The 17,127-nt window shown below is 34.9% G+C and overlaps 1 protein-coding gene across 1 annotated transcript in view; it reads right to left on the bottom strand.

Moving 5' to 3' along the window:
- Positions 1 to 9,633: 9,633 nt before the first annotated feature.
- The window catches only part of LOC140165037 (double-strand break repair protein MRE11-like), a 76,493-nt gene continuing 68,999 nt past the window's right edge, over positions 9,634 to 17,127 (bottom strand). Inside the window, exons 18-19 of the mRNA XM_072188450.1 lie at positions 12,175 to 12,220; positions 9,634 to 9,721 (exon numbers count right to left, since the gene is read on the bottom strand). Of these exons, the coding sequence (XP_072044551.1) occupies positions 9,641 to 9,721; positions 12,175 to 12,220 (127 nt within the window). The 3' untranslated portion in view covers positions 9,634 to 9,640. The remainder of the gene's footprint in view (positions 9,722 to 12,174; positions 12,221 to 17,127) is intronic.

The following is a 17,127-nucleotide window of genomic DNA, read 5'->3' as shown; positions in this document are numbered from 1 at the left end:
CCTTTTTATGGAGGAAACCTTCGACGAAAACTGAAAATAAGCAAAATTTTCAGTCAGACATTTTAGTTTCGAATAGACATTATTACAATATACCGTAGTTAATATTACCACAATATTTGTAATTTTGGTACAATTTATTTATTCGGGTATCATTAACTGGGTTTTTAACAGCCACCCAGTATACATGTACAGGATCACCGATTGTGACTTCTTATGGCTTCTAATATAGAAATAATGTAAGCACATCAAAATAAGAAAGTCTCCACAATATTCAAACCAATTGTATTGCTTTCAAGAGTACCCAAATTTTGACAACAAAACTTTTTTAAGCTTCTTCATGTCAGACGATTTCTTTATGACGGAATAATTCAAGATTTTGATGAAAATATATTTTAAAAAAAGGATTTACACTCGAATCACGGTGCATGGTGGGGATTTTCTTTTTTTGGTGTGTTTATTTACTTACCACGGTGCAATAAAACTAATTCATTATAGTTTCGACGGCTTTATCTAAATATAACTTGTATGAAAACTTAATTTAATCATCTTTTAAAACATGCCTAGACGAATCTACAGAGTAGGGGGCCTAAGTTAGATTTGAAAACAATACTATTTTAATCACCTCATGCATTAAACGAATCCACACCACAAAATGCAGTTCTATAACGTAAACGAGGGAACCAACAGAATGCAAGTTTTACTCCAAAAGAGTTTTGGAGTAAAAATTGCACTCTTTTGGAGTATTTCACTCTTTTGGAGTAGTTATGCACTCCAAAAGAGTGAAATTTCACTCCAAAAGAGTAAAATTCTCACTCCAAAAGAGTGAAATTCTCACTCTTTTGGAGTAAAAATTGCACTCTTTTGGAGTATTTATGCACTCCAAGAGAGTGAAATTTCACTCCAAAATAGTAAAATCTCACTCCAAAAGAGTGAAATTCCTACTTCAAAAGAGTGAAATTCTCACTCCAAAAGAGTGAAATTTCACTCCAAAAGAGTGAACTTCTCACTCCAAAAGAGTGAAATTTCACTCCAAAAGAAACATCTCACTCCAAAAGAGTAAAATTCTCACTCCAAAAGAGTAAAATTCTCACTCCAAAAGTGTGAATTGCACTCCAAAAGAGTGGTTTTCACTCTTCAAGGAGTCATGTCATTAAGATACCTTACATACGGTAATCAGAATTATACCCACATCACCAGTCAACGCTCTGCCCAGTACGTTTCTCGGGCGTCGTGGTTTTCGGATGAGAGCAGTTCTCGCTCTGAACTTGTATCATTGTGAGATGAGTTGATATTGAAGAATTTCTAAAATGGAAATTTTGTCGTCCTCATTTTATCCCTTAAAAATTTCTATGGGGGGCAGTTTGCATAAAGGTCCTCTTCTAAATCATCTGACAAATTCATCATATTTTTAAACACGATTATTATGATGAATAAGGCCCATAAGGGTACCTGCAGGTAATATGGGACCATTAAGGACGTTTAGCTTATGTGCATAAAAACTATAGAAGATATGCCCAAAAGAGATTGTTATGATGAACAACCTGTCCTTTAAGATTAATAAAACAGGCAATGTTATCTTGTTTTTATGTTTGTTTGGACGCTATGACGTCAAAATCACGTCATCGTCAAGTGTCCCATATTACCTGCATGTGCAGGTAATATGGGACACTGTGTTATCTCTATGGTGAAAATCAAAATGTTCAGAAAATCACTCTTTTGTTCTAAAAACATTTTTGTTACATGATTTTGAATGTTAAATGCAAATTTCAACAAGAAAATTCAATTTTCTAAATAGTTTTGCTTTTCGCATTGACAATGCACACAATTTCCTATGTGTCCCATATTACCTGCACCCATTCAGTTGAAAATCAGAGAAAATAATCATTTATAAAGGAAAGTGCCACTTTTCAGTGGAATTTTACCTGCTGATAAGCTTAACCCATCACCTAAAGATCATAAAAAGTGACAAATGCACCCTCAGTACCAGAGTATTTGGATACACAATCATGATGTGGCGTCATTGATTTTATATCAGGCCAAAAAAACGACGTAAATTTTTGGGCAATTTCACTCTTTTTGGCATTGATTTCCAACAGTTTGATACACAGACTCCAAAACTGCATTTCTAGAAGCACAATTGATGTCTCTAAACACTGAACAAATCAACTTAAAGTGTGTACTTTCTCTAAGCTACTTTTTGTTAAAATGAAAACAGGTGTCCCATATTACCTGCTGTCCCATATTACCTGCACCTACCCTATCACAGCAAAACAGCGTTTAGAAAGTGATGTTAAGAATGTGTTTAGAAACGTTTTTATGTTTAGAATACGGATGTCAGATGTTTAGAAAATAAACACCATCACTAATATATAACCAATGTTCAGAAATTTGACACATGATGTTTACCTTCTAAACGTGTTTACAAAATTGATGGCAAAATTGTGTTTAGAAAAATGTTTAATCGCTAAACACTGTTTTTGCTGTAAATATCAATATACTCGATATTGGATGAAGCATCCCTCTGAAATATAATATTAAAGACTAACATTATACCTCAAAAACAAGAATAAAGCCAAAAACATATTTGGAAACAAATATATTATTTAACCTGTAAATAGTATTGGTACCGGTATATTGTAGCGTTATTATGCAGATTTTGATAATTAAAAATAAAAATAAATATTTATCACTTTGAACCGACAAAAAATAAAGTTGCTACGTCATTCATTTCTATAGTATAGTTACAAGCCAAATCGGCATTGACATTTGCAATGCATTGTGGGACACTTTGAACAAAAAGTTGGATTATCTGTGTCCCATATTTTTTTATTGCAATATTTTGAGACCAGGAACCAAAAATGGGTACTATACCGTGAAGCGGAAATTGGGCTACGAGTACACTGTAAATCGGAAGTGTTTAGAAAATAGAACACACAGGTGTTGCATTATTACACTTTTAAACACTTTGTGTTTGCCACATGTATAGGCAATTTGAAAAATTAAACATGAAATTAAACACTTAAACGATTTAATAAACACATGTGTTTAGAATCTAAACATAGAAAATAATAAATTATGAACACTTCGATTTCCTGTGCACTGTCGATTTTAGTGTTTAATTTAGTGTTTAGTTGTTCAAACTGCCTGTACCTTCACTATGGTAAAAACTTGTGTTTGAAAAATATAACCACGGTGAAGGTATAGGTAGTTTGAACAATTAAACACTATATTAAACGCTTGAATAAACACATACAAGTGTTTAGATTCTAAACATAATATTATGTGTTTAGTTAATAAAATATAAACACTTCGATTTCCTGTGCACTGTTGATTTTAGTGTTTAATTTAGTGTTTAGTTATTCAAATTGCCTATATCTTCACTGTGTTTAAAAAGTGTAACAATGTTGGTGTTTATTTTTCTTAACATTTCGATTTACAGTGTATACATGTTACCAAGTTGGCAATAGAGATTTGCTTCATTTGCATATTCATTCGGCCCTGATTTGGTAAAACGATCTAACTTGAAATTGGGACATTTTGAGATAAATCCATATCATGGGTAATGTGAGTGCACTCTTTCCATTGGTGACATACTAAAATCACAACCATGCCACCAAATAATGAGATTTTTATATTTTCTAAGACATTAGATCTGTTTAATAATTTATTTTATTCAAAAAGAAAAACGTCAAGTGTTCAAACTTTAAAGCTCTTTTTCTCGAAAGAGCGATTTTAATTTCAAGTTAGATCATTTTACCAAATCAGGGCGGCATTACTTTCTTAATAACTTTTTCTCAACGACTTTTCAATGTTTGCTTTTTAACAGTGCCTAACCATTTTTGCAAATTCGTTTTCTCTATATACCCAATTTGATCCGTCTCTCGAATCATAGGCGAGGGGCACGCCCCCCCCCTAAATTTTGGCAAGGGACCCCCCTAAAAGCAAAAATCATGATGGAAGAAACAAATGAAGCAATAATTGACCTGTGCATCTGCCGTTTTAAAGGAAGGTGACCCGATATATTTGGAAAATCAAATTCTTTAAACCTTAGGTATAACATAAAATGTCATCCCTTTCAAGCACTCATGCAAAAAGAACATGTAAATGTTTTTTGTAAATGTGACTAATTCCTAATGGAATTGCCGACATTTATACAGCGTGATATTGGCAGTCTACGGTGTTTCTATTAATGATAATCATCATGATCATGTAATATATTGATTTCAAGTGAAAGGCCCTATTTTTCTCAATAAACATTGAAATTAGAAGTTCCCACTCAGTGCATTTCCGAAGATATCATCAAAAAAACTGTCTAATTAGTCTCAAATGTGGTATACCATATTTGAGACTAATTTGACGATTTCTTCGGCAATATACCGATTTGGAACGCCAAATTGCAATATGTTTATGAGAAAAATATGAGCTTTCATCTGATACCAAAATCAGCATTTTGATGAGGTAAAGTGGGGGATGAGATTGTCAATCAGGTTACACACCTTTAACCCAGTAAAACAGGAACAAAAATATGCTCGTCCTCCGACCTGCCTTAAATTTGAATGCTTTTATATTTTTGTGCATCGCGCATTCTCCCTGTCCTTACTAAAGCTGTCCTTTCGATTTTTCGTGAGCAAAATGAAGCTAAATGACGCAAGTAGTAAAACCATATATTTTGATGAAACTAGGCCATGTTGGCTGAAATATCAATTATGCGGGGAAAATTTAATTGGAGCCAGTGATATATTACGCGTGGCTTTAAACGACTGTATAGATTCCTTTAATTCCAACATCAGAAACTTTGCTACTGTGAAAAAGTTTATCATAACTGACGACTTTTCAATGTGGCATGACTGCTTTTTACCAGGTCCCAACCATTTTCGCAAATTCGCTCTCTCCACCAAATTTGATTTGTCTCGCAATTCCAATTTTCTCTGCATATTCATATTTCTGCCAAGTTTCAGCAAAATTATATTGTTTTACTACTTACTTTCTGCCATTTTGCTCACGAAAAATGAAAGAAAAGCCTTGATAATAGGTACAGTGTTAACCTATAGTATAAATTGGGGTATATATTTTGCTATTTTGTCTGCATAAATTTACAATTATTTCTGCCCAATTTGCAATTTTTATCTGCACAAATTGTTCGGCCCTGTACAGCAGGAGGTTGGTCCAACAATAAGTGACTGAAACAGGAACCATTTTAATTGTAACCACCATCTCACAACTTGAACTTGTAACCAACAACTCGGGGGGGGGGGTACTCAGTACAAATGACCATACGGGGACGTGCCGCAAACATGGGTAGCATTTTCAGCCTTCTGGTATATCAATGACCCCTTTTTCAAAGCCTATTTTGGTATATGAATGGGTCCTTTTTTTCAAAATTTTCTCAATTTTTTCGGAAAACAGCCCAATTTTTCCTTAATCTAGCCAAAATTGAAAATTTTCCGGGAATATTTGTAAAAACTAAGACAATTTTGGGTATATTCGGCCAAAAATTTTGACTTTTGGTATATCAATGGGTCCAAATTTCTTGAAAAATTGGTAAATTTATGGGTCTACTTCCACAATCTCAGCGGCACGTCCCTACCAAAACCAAACTTGAGTACCCCCGGCCAACAACGATGTTGATCAACAAAATAGGCAAGAGATTTATGACCGTATCTGATATCATTATAGCAGGGTCGATTACAATCTGTTTTGAAATTGGTGTTACTTTACATGTAAACAGGATACTTCATCCTGTGTCCTCAAAATGGCATTATAGCTTAATTAAATCGACTTTGCAATATCCACTGTTCTTCAGCCTTTATGAAATTATTATTTTATTTTTTTGTTTTTCTTCCCATTTTGGATATCAAAGGGCAAAAATATTAAAGCTCATTGATTCATGTTAATGTTGAAATTTGTGATCATGTTACCCAGGTAACCAAACATATGAGCTATGGCAAACTATTCAAAATAGTTTCAAACAATTTGAAACCATTTTTATAAAAATCGGAGCATTTTTAAATTTTATATTATGTCGTAAATCAATTTCAAAAGTACATTATGGCACATGTATTGGGCTATTCCAGTTGAAATCCATACACCACCTGTGGAAGACATAACCTTAAATCTCCTACATAGGGGGTGTAGATTTCAAATAGAGTCACCCATTCAAGTAATCCCATTTGAAATCCACACTCCCTGTGCGGGAGATTAATGGCATGTCTTCAATAGGTGAAAGTTTTCACCTGAAGATCAACTATTACTCTTAAATTATTTGTCTGTTTTTACGGTTTTACATTAATTTATAAAACAAACAAACAAACAAGCAAATATTTGCAATGAATTAAAAACATTTTATTTGTTGCTTTCATTTTCATTGAATGAAATAAAATACATTTATCTTGAAATATCTTTCAATTTAAACAGATCCTACGATTTATCTAGCTGTATTGAATTAAAACCATGAATGAATAAAATAAAGTGACTATATAATATTCATGTCGTTGAATAATCTTTCAGTTCATGACAATCATTATAATAAACTAGGATCCACAACACGCTCATCTATCAGGTGCACAGTTTTTAAACCCCAATACATTTGTACATTCATTGAATGATCTTTGAAAATTTGGGTACAAAAGCTCATACTCTCCAACTTGAGGTCAAATTTTGCACTATGATTATGCAATTGAGGTTATTGAACTATGTCATTGGGATGAGGCTATTGTGGTCCATAGTGATTGTTGCAGCTATTTTTTTCACTTTATTGCAGCGTACACATTCACAAGCGCATTGTGATACAATGTCCATGAAATAGATAATTATCTACACACAGTTTTTTAATGCTCTGTATGCTAGCCATTCAACATAAAAAGTCCCAAGTTTTGAGATAATTATTTTCTCAAAATATCATTTGAGAGCTATCTTAAGAACCACTGAACCAATACTAGGCTTGTTTGTACCCATTTTAATGCATTTGTCATGCTAATTCCAAATCTGGTCATGAAAATATACAAATATTCTGAAATTTCTGAATTAAAAAAAAAAAAATTGTCATCTGCAGTCAACATAAATAGAACTAAAGGATTATGATTAAGCTATTTTTCATTTTAAATTTTGACCCCTGTAGAACTTGAAAAATGACCTTCAAACCTTTTTGGCTCATAACTGTACATATTTTTGTGTTCCTTATGAGTAGATGGATTATTTGATATGATTTTGAATGAAATCAGAGCAGATTTATTTTTTGCGGATCATTTCAACCCACTTCATGCTGTTGTCAACTGCAGACAAGTTTTAAATGTTCTTTAAAAATTGTAAAATTTCAGAATTTTCATGACCATATTTGGAATCAGCATGAAAAATTCATCAGAATTAGTACAAACAAACCCTGTGATTCTTGAGATAGCTCTTGATATTTTGAAAAAATATCTCAAAACCTTTCACGCTGAAGCCTATATGACCAGCATGCAGAGCATTAGGCCCACGAAAGTCAATTCAGAGTTTATCGTCCCTTTTTTTGGGTTGGTGAGGTGACTTTTTCATTTTTCATTATTTCATCAGATTTCATTATTGACCTAAAATGCATGTTGATTTAAAGCCACAGTCACACATGTTATTTATAAACAGGTTTTTATATGGGTAGGGACTAGGAAAGTTAGAAAAGAGCCTGGTTTTGTTTCTAAGTTATGAATTTATATGTTTTACAAACAAAAATATATGTTTCCAATTGCTAAAACTGGTGAAAACACCGATACTTTGAAAATAATGAATTATTTTGGCATTTTTGAAAACTTGACGCGAGTGTTTTTGGTTTCCAAAAAGTGACGCGGGCGGGGGACGACAAACTCGGAATCGACTCAAAATAAAGCTTGGTATCTACCTTTTGAATGGTTTCAGTAGATTTTTAGTCAAATATGCTCTGACCATTTCATACAAGCATTTCTAGTTTATGACAAAAAATTTACAATAGGTCATAAAACAAATAGCACATACACATTGCATTGTTTTAAGTACAAATAACAAATTAAACTCGCATGTTTTGTAATGAAACTGAGTATACATATTCTGAGTAGTTATATAGTGATAATCAAAAAACATTTTCATAAGGTATGAAACATATCCACCAGTTTTGTACCCCCTCCCCGGCTCAAAATACAAGGGATAAAATTGACCAAAACGCTGTGATGGGCACCTCCCTTTCAGGCGGTTTTAAAATCATTTTGGCCTATTTTAATGCATAGTTGTTCCAGTAAAGTCATTGTGGGAACCTAGCCGGTCAGATGCATGATTTTGCAATTTTGCCCATTGGAAATTTTCCTGGTACATCACTGTTGCCCACATACATTATGAAGTTGTGTACATTGAATTTAGAGCAGGGTTGTAGCTTGGATATTTTTAGTGCTGTGTGGCATTTGATGAAAATCTTGCATATTTGGCGTTTTTTTTGCTTAAATGGACCAAATTCTTGACTATTTCAATAAAATTATGGAATTGTGGTCTCTGAGTGATGGGCTCCAGTGCTGAAATTGCAGCTGAGTGGTGGGCTCCAAAACTGCCGCCCACCACTGCCCACTGTAGCTACATCCATGGTTTAGAGCATACCATCTAAACTGGCTACTTTACTTTATGCAAGAATTCCTTTTCTAAAAGGTATTATGATGTTACAACATCATAATTTTTGTTCAATGTCAACTTTTGTTTTATTTAATTTTCATATTTGGGAACGGTTCTTACAAAATCAGACAGAACTGACAGTGACATGTTGCTTATTCAAATTCAATCTGATATTCTTGTTTTGGCTGCGAATCAAGGAATTTGAGAGGTTTCTTTTATCAATGCAGTCCTTTCAAATGTTGAATCTTAATTTTATCAATTTATCATACTTTACCACCATCGTGGTGGTATAAGACACATATTTTATGCTTTTGATCGAAGCAGGTAGAAACTTTGAAATCAGTAACATGTAGGTTTCTAGTTCTATCTGATTTTGACAGAAGGGGTCCCATGTTAGTTGAGAGTTAATCATCATATATAGCACATGCTTGTTCCACACATGCCAAAATGTGGTTTTGTATTAAATTTATTGTTTTCGGATCATCAAATCACTGCATATAGTGTGTGATATGATCTGATCCACTCAGACCAAAGTCGGAAATTTCAAAATTGAGTTATTACAAATTCTGACTTGCTCAGTATTTATGCTTACTGATTTGAAATCCCCATATCCCTAGCATACTTGGTTGCAAAGTTGTATTGTTTATTGCTCCTTTTTTGCCCATATTTTGCCTATATCTCAATTTCATTATTGCCATCTTTGGTCTGATTTGATCAGATCATATCACATATAGCACACTTTAAGTGCAAACACATTCAATGGCAATGGTAAATTTATGGCACATGGCTCTAATTACCACCAACAGTTTCCCATAGAAAATCAAGAATATGTTGAGGCTCACCTACTGGCAGACACTTTGAGCTTCAGCACCAACTGCTGTACAATACCATTTTTACCATTTTCCACCCTGATGTGGCAGTGATGTCAGTACACATTTCATTGGGCACAGTTTAAATTGTTATTTTGAGGGAAAAACTGTTATTTAAAAAAAATGTCAAAAGGCTTTCGTCAAGAGATAACACATTTCATACACAGTTATCTTCTTCTGGTCCTCTTTGATGCTTGACTGGTTTTACTTCTAGATGTGGCTGGCATGCTGAATGGATCTGGGTCATCCTGTGAATAAAAGATAACAAATTTCAAAATAAATATAGTTATTTCAAGAAACACATGGCAGATTTTGCATACTGCATGGTATTAATAAAATTGTGCCATGTAAACAGAGCGGGGGTCTTGATTTTGGATTAGGTAGGAATATGCAGTTGAGATTCCAAAAACATAAAACAAATATATAATACCAAATTCAACAAAAAGAAACCCATAAAGATACTATACTAATTGTGAATAATTTCTGTTCAAAATTGTGGTAAATTTACCCATTATTTGACATTTTTGCTCAAAAAACAATGAAAAATCTGCACCTTTCTAGATTTTTGGAGAACATTTCAAACCAAAAAATGTTATGATCTTCTCTGATAATAATGCACGATGGCTAAATTAAGAAAAAATGATATATATATGGAATGGAGAACAGAAAGCTGAATTTATATTTGATCGCTTTTGCAGAAAGGCGATTCTCATGCATGCTCAGTGTTTATACTTTCGTTTTCAGAGTGTCAAGCCGATCAATTGATACCAATCGCTGAGGTTAAAGACATTTCCACTTTCAATTACAACCATCTGGTTCTATTATTTTGCCAATTAATTTACCTTTCTCAATTATTAACTTTCGGTGATGAATTAATTCAAAGCAATTGACAGCAATGGATGTTCTACAAATGTAATTGTGGCATTTAGATTATTTTAATTGTTGTCTGCAATCGCTATCACCGTGATAAGTATAAATGAAAAAGTGACAGGCAATGCAAAAATTGGCGATTGCCCATCGCTTTCCAAAAGCAGTGCATCACAATCGCTCGGCGATCAGGTGTAAGATGCAAAAAGACACACAAGGCAGCCACCTATCAACTACCTGTACTAGTATAACTTATTCAGCAATGATTACACCCAAATAGAACCGACTCCAAATTGGTCTATTCCATTTAAAATCCACACTACCCCTGTGGAAGATTTAGCTAAAGTGTTCCACAGAGGGAGTATAAGTTTTGAATAGAATAGACAATTGGGGAACTTTGAAATTCTCATTCCAGTTGTGGAAGATGTAGGTAAAGCCACAATACAGGGGGAATATGAGTTTCAAAATGATTAACCCTGACCAATTACATTTGAAAAACATACTCCCCTGTAGAAGACATTTCCAAAATCTTCCACAGGGTAGTGTGGATTTTAAATGGAATAGTCCAAAATTGCCCCGTGCAGAAAACAGTCCATCATCATGTTTTTTAAGCATGGACACTAAAATAGTGTAGCTCCAGCATTTGTTACCAAACAACCCAAAACAGAACGATAATTTGCATGCATGCAAACAAGCACACACTTTGAACAAAAGTTTGAGCCTGAACATTAAAATAGTGAAGCTCCAGCATTTGTCACCAAATAAACAGAAACAGGACGATAATTTGCATGGACGCAAACAAGCACACACTTTGAGCCACAGTTTGCGCTAGCTCTTGATCAGAGCCCTCGCAGTACCTTAAAAGATCCAGAGATCCCCAAGTAAAATAAACCCAAGCAAGTGACTAGTATTAGTAAAAGAAAATGCATATAGGCCAATCCATTCTGTAAAAAATTAATACCACTCCCATGCATCACCCAGCAGTACATGTATGTATATTCGAAAACCAATACATAACAATACATGAAAACTTTAAAAATAATGTTCATCATAGCAAGAGTTCAAAGACCTACAGCCGGTCTTTACTATAGTGTCAGAGGGCATATGGCATGGTTTTTTCATTTTTTCTTTCAATTGGATGGAAAATAGGTTGGCTTTGGAGCAAAGCTAAGTTTGCGCCTGAACACTAAAATAGTGTAGCTCCAAAAAACCTGAAACTAAACCATAATTTGCATGCATGTAAACAAGCACGCATTCTGAAATCAAAGTTTGCTGCAGGCATGGTGAAATAATCTGGAGGTACACTATTTGGCCCTCCATGGGCAGTGGTGTTGACGGGAATTTCTTTCTGGGGGGGGGGGCATTATGAAATTTGTTGATTTTGGTCAAAGATAGTTTGGCTAAAAATAGTTGATTTTCTATGATTTTTTTTTTTTTTTTTGGGGGGAGGGGGAACTGTGGGAAAAAGAAAAAAATGAGAAAATCCCCTTTCCCTCACCTGGCCCGTGGTCATGAGCAACACACAAACAAGATAACCACTGGGCTATTCCATTTAAAATTCACACTCCCTCTGTTGAAGATTTTGGAAATATCTTCTACAGGGGGGAGTATGATTTTCATATGTAATTGGTCAGAGTTAATCATTTTGAAACACATACTCCACCTGTATTATGGCTTCACCAATATCATATCTTCCACAACTGGAGTGAGTATTATAAATGGAAGTTACCCAATTGTCTATTCTATTCAAAATTCATACTCCCTCTGTGACAGACTTTAGCTCAATATTCCACAGGGGTAGTGTGGATTTTGAATGGAATAGACCATAACTTACGTCAGAATCACTTATTGTTGTTACTTCTGCTTTACGACTTGATGTCCTGAAAAGATGAAAAACAAATAATGTATAATTTATACAACAATCAATCAGATAATTAGTTAACTTAAGGGAAGATACGGTATTGTTGGTCAAAGCAGCAAAAAAAAATCAATTTTCATTGTCTAAATCAATATATTATTGAAAAATAACACTTTGATGTTTTGCAAATGTTCATTCTACAAATCATACTTTGAAAACTTGCTTAATTTATTGTTGTTAATGAGTTATGTACGTTTTACAAAAGTGTTGTTGTCTCAGCCATCTTTACAACATATCGCAAGAACCACAGGACCTACAAAAGTGATATTTGAATTCTTCTACACACTATGAAATGAGCAATGCAATTTTTGCCTAAGCTCACTACCTTCCTAAGATGATGTGAATTACCAAATCGCAACAGTTTTAAATAGTTGCTAACCTTAACTTAAAAGATTTATAACATGCACATACCATCAAAACAAGTTGTTCAAGGTGCAATATAAGCAATTTAAGACACAAAATTACAAACTTAGAAAATGTATATTCGAAAACCAATACATAACAATACATGAAAACTTTAAAAATAATGTTCATCATAGCAAGAGTTCAAACACATAGTCAACTAGAGTCAACAGACGCTGAATACAAGCCGCAATTTGACCCCTATAACTTGACCCCTGGGTCACGGATGGGGTCAACCGCTCTTACATTGTGCTTAGGATGTCATAAGAAATATTCCTGGGGAATTTCAGCTTAATCGGAACTTAAACATGGATTTTGATTTTTTTAAATTTTTGTTTGACCTTTTGACCCCCTTAATGACCTTTGACCTCGATGAAAAAAACCCCTTATGTACACCGACAAAATGCATTGTTCCAATTTAAATAAAAAAATTCTAACATGTTCAGTTGTCGAGATAAAAATTCTTGAAGTTATATAGCTAAAAACAGGAAGTGACCCCTTAATGACCTTTGACCCCAAAAATAAAAAATACCATGCATACATCAGGTAACACTGATTCATGTATGATGGTTATATTACTCTAGTCTGTTAACATTTTGAGATAAAAATTTGTTGAACGTTTTTGATAATTTTGGTTTTTGACCGAAAGTAACCCCTTAATGACCTTTGACCCCAAAAGTGTAGGCATCCTAAAGACCCTGGCTAGTAGCGATGCATGTGTGCTAATGGCGACTCTCTGCTATGTAATTTGTAAAGACAGTGATTTTGTCGTCAACACGATTCATTGCAGTGCAGTGCAACACAGCATATATACTATATATTATATACTTAAGAAATAAAGGGTAATGCATAATCCTTTAAACACAAAAATTGTATCCGAGGAAGGAGTAAGGTGTCCGAGGCAGTAAAAGCGTAAATAATGGGTGAGGCGCGGCCGAACCCATTATTTGAACGTTTTTACTGCCGAGGACACATTATTTGCGTGTAAAGGATAATGCCGCACCCTTTATTTCTATTCTATTACCACAAAATAGACACCGACTAAAGTAGAGTCACATGATATAACCATGTCCTCATCGCATGAAATTTGTGGAAGGAGTAGCATTTTTTGTGAAATCACATTTTTGACCATTATAGCTAGGTCAAAGGTCACAGCAAGGTCAAAGTCAAATTGAAGGTTTGGCCTAGCCCAGTGGTCTTTTGGGTCAAGTTTGGTTGAAATCTGTCAATCCCTTGCGGAGCTACATGCAGTTGATTGCGGTTGCCAGAAGAAAGAAGAAGAAACTAGAGTCAACAGACGCTGAATACAAGCCGCAATTTGACCCCTATAACTTGACCCCTGGGTTACGCATGGGGTCAACTGCTCTTGCACTGTGCTTAGGATGTCATAAGAAATATTCCTGGTGAATTTCAGCTTAATCGGAACTTATACATGGATTTTGATTTTTTTAAATTTTTGATTGACCTTTTGACCCCTTTAATGACCTTTGACTTCAATGGAAAAAAAACCGTATGTACACCGACAAAATGCATTGTTCAAATTTTAATTAAAAAATTCTACTATGTTTAGTTGTCGAGATAAAAATTCTTAAACTTATTTAGCTAAAAACAGGAAGTGACCCCTTAATGACCTTTGACCCCCAAAATAAAAATACCATGCATACATCAGGTAACATTGATTCATGTATGATGGTTATATTACTCTGGTCTGTCTATATTTTGAGACAAAATTTTTTTGAACATTTTTTATAATTTTGGTTTTTGACGGGAAGTAACCCCTTAATGACCTTTGACCCCAAAACTGTAGGCATCCTAAAGACCCTAGCTAGTAGCGATGCATGTGTGCTAATGGCGACTCTCTGCTATGTAATTTGTAAAGACAGTGATTTTTTGAATATTTTTAGACTTTGACCGGAAATGACCCCTTAATGACCTTTGACCCCTTATCTGAGCACACCCTATAGACACCGACTAAAGTCGAGTCACATGATATAACCATGTCCTCATCGCATGAAATTTGTGGAAGGAGTAGCATTTTTGTGAAATCACATTTTGACCATTATAGCTAGGTCAAAGGTCACAGCAAGGTCAGAGTCAAATGGAAGGTTTGGCCTAGTCCAGTGGTCATTTGGCTCAAGTATCGTTGAAATCTGTCGAAGCATAAGAGAGCTAGGGCGAAACGTGGCAAGTCACGCAAAATGTCAAGAGGTTGCCAGAAAGAAGAAGAATTGGGAAGAGACAGAACAAGCCGACGTTCGTCGTCGGCTTGTAAGAAGAAAGAAGAATTGGAAAGAGACAGCACAAGCCGACGTTTGACGTCAGCTTGTAATTATTTGTATAGACATTACATATCAAGTGTGTTTTATGAAGTGCCTTTTTAAAAACATTGACAGTTTTGGATTTGATATGCTCAGGAAGAAAAATGTGATGTTGCTGCTGCAAAATCATGGACATAATCATGGATAGACTGCCAAATCCAGATTCGTCTTTTGGTTACATTCATGTTACGCATGAATTATTTTGAATAAATGAATAAGGGATCAAATAAATCCCAAAATATCATCCCACACGCAATCTGATTGGTCGAGCTCGCATCTCCTCTCCTTCTCATTAATACCCAAATTTCTTTTGTCCAAACCAGTCTTGACCAGATATGAATAGATCGGAAGAGATTGGAAATTACCGGTTATGAATGGATCGGAAGAGATCGGAAATTCCCGTGATCTGAAATCGGAAATTACCTGATGATGAAATTGATGAAACTTCCATACATCATTTTCTGAACAAAAAATTCCTGAAAAGGGTCTCATCCCAACAAACATTCTGGATTGTTACAAACACCTGCCAAAAACAAATGCTCTATCAGGTCTACAAAATATGAATTTATTATTTTCTTGATTGATTGATTTCTTTTTTTCTTTCCCTCTTTTGACAAAAAAGTTCTAATGTTGATACTGTTATGAAACACGAACAAGGTGAAAGTTACATGTAATATTCTGTATAATAATACACATCGTTTGTCTGTCTGTCGGGGTGAGTGTGTGTCTGTCCGGCTACATGAAATATGGTTGGAATGACCAATGATGCAAGACAAAAAATGTCAAGGTCATTTTGGGGTCATTCGTGGTCAAATCACCATAGATTGTCAATTCGCAGGTTCATGAAATTTTGTGGGATTGATCGCCGATGTGAGACCAAAAATGCCAAGGTCAATTTGGGGTCATCCAGGGTCAAATTGCCATAGATTGTTGCAGGTTCATGAAATTTGGTGGGTACAGTCAACATTCAGAGCCAAATTTTTGGAAGGTCATTTCGGGGTCACCGGGGGTCATCTGAGGTCAAATTAGTAAAAACTGTCATATGGGCATCAAACTTGGTGGTACAGTCAACATTTAGAGCCACATTTTTGGGAAGGTAATTTCGGGGTCACCAGGGGTCATCTGAGGTCAATTAATTGTAAAATGTCGTATGGGCATGAAACTTGGTGGGTACAGTCACCATTTAAAGCCACATTTTTGGAAGGTCATTTCGGGGTCAGCTGTGGGTAAATTAGTATAAACTGTGGTATGGGTATACCTTCTTGCGCATGTTTGTTAATTGCAACAGCCATAATCGCAACAGCCAAGAACCGCCAAATACGGGTGACCACCTAGTTATTTTTAATAAGCTAAGGCAATGGCCAATGGTGGCAATCTGTCTTTGAAACTTTAGCAGGTAAACTCAACAAACTACTGGTGTATTGTTTCAAACTTTGACAAAGAGTGGTAGAGTTGAACTTTAGCAGGTAAACTCAACAAACTACTGGTGTATTGCTTCAAACTTTGACAAAGAGTGGCAGAGTTGAACTTTTGCAGGTAAACTCAACAAGCTACTGGTGTATTGTTTTAAACTTTGACAAAGAGTGGTAGAGTTGAACTTTAGCAGGTAAACTCAATAAACTACTGGTGTATTGTTTCAAACTTTGACAAAGAGTGGCAGAGTTGAACTTTAGCAGGTAAACTCAACAAACTACTGGTGTATTGTTTCAAACTTTGACAAAGAGTGGTAGAGTTGAACTTTAGCAGGTAAACTCAATAAACTACTGGTGTATTGTTTCAAACTTTGACAAAGAGTGGCAGAGTTGAACTTTAGCAGGTAAACTCAACAAACTACTGGTGTATTGTTTCAAACTTTGACAAAGAGTGGTAGAGTTGAACTTTAGCAGGTAAACTCAATAAACTACTGGTGTATTGTTTCAAACTTTGACAAAGAGTGGCAGAGTTGAACTTTAGCAGGTAAACTCAACAAACTACTGGTGTATTGTTTCAAACTTTGACAAAGAGTGGTAGAGTTGAACTTTAGCAGGTAAACTCAATAAACTACTGGTGTATTGTTTCAAACTTTGACAAAGAGTGGCAGAGTTGAACTTTAGCAGGTAAACTCAACAAACTACTGGTGTATTGTTTCAAACTTTGACAAAGAGTGGTA

Source organism: Amphiura filiformis, chromosome 11, assembly GCF_039555335.1.
Source record: "Amphiura filiformis chromosome 11, Afil_fr2py, whole genome shotgun sequence".
NCBI lineage: Eukaryota > Metazoa > Echinodermata > Ophiuroidea > Amphilepidida > Amphiuridae > Amphiura > Amphiura filiformis.
The sequence above is the reverse complement of the archived record's forward strand: the minus strand, read 5'-3'. Positions and strand labels throughout refer to the sequence as shown.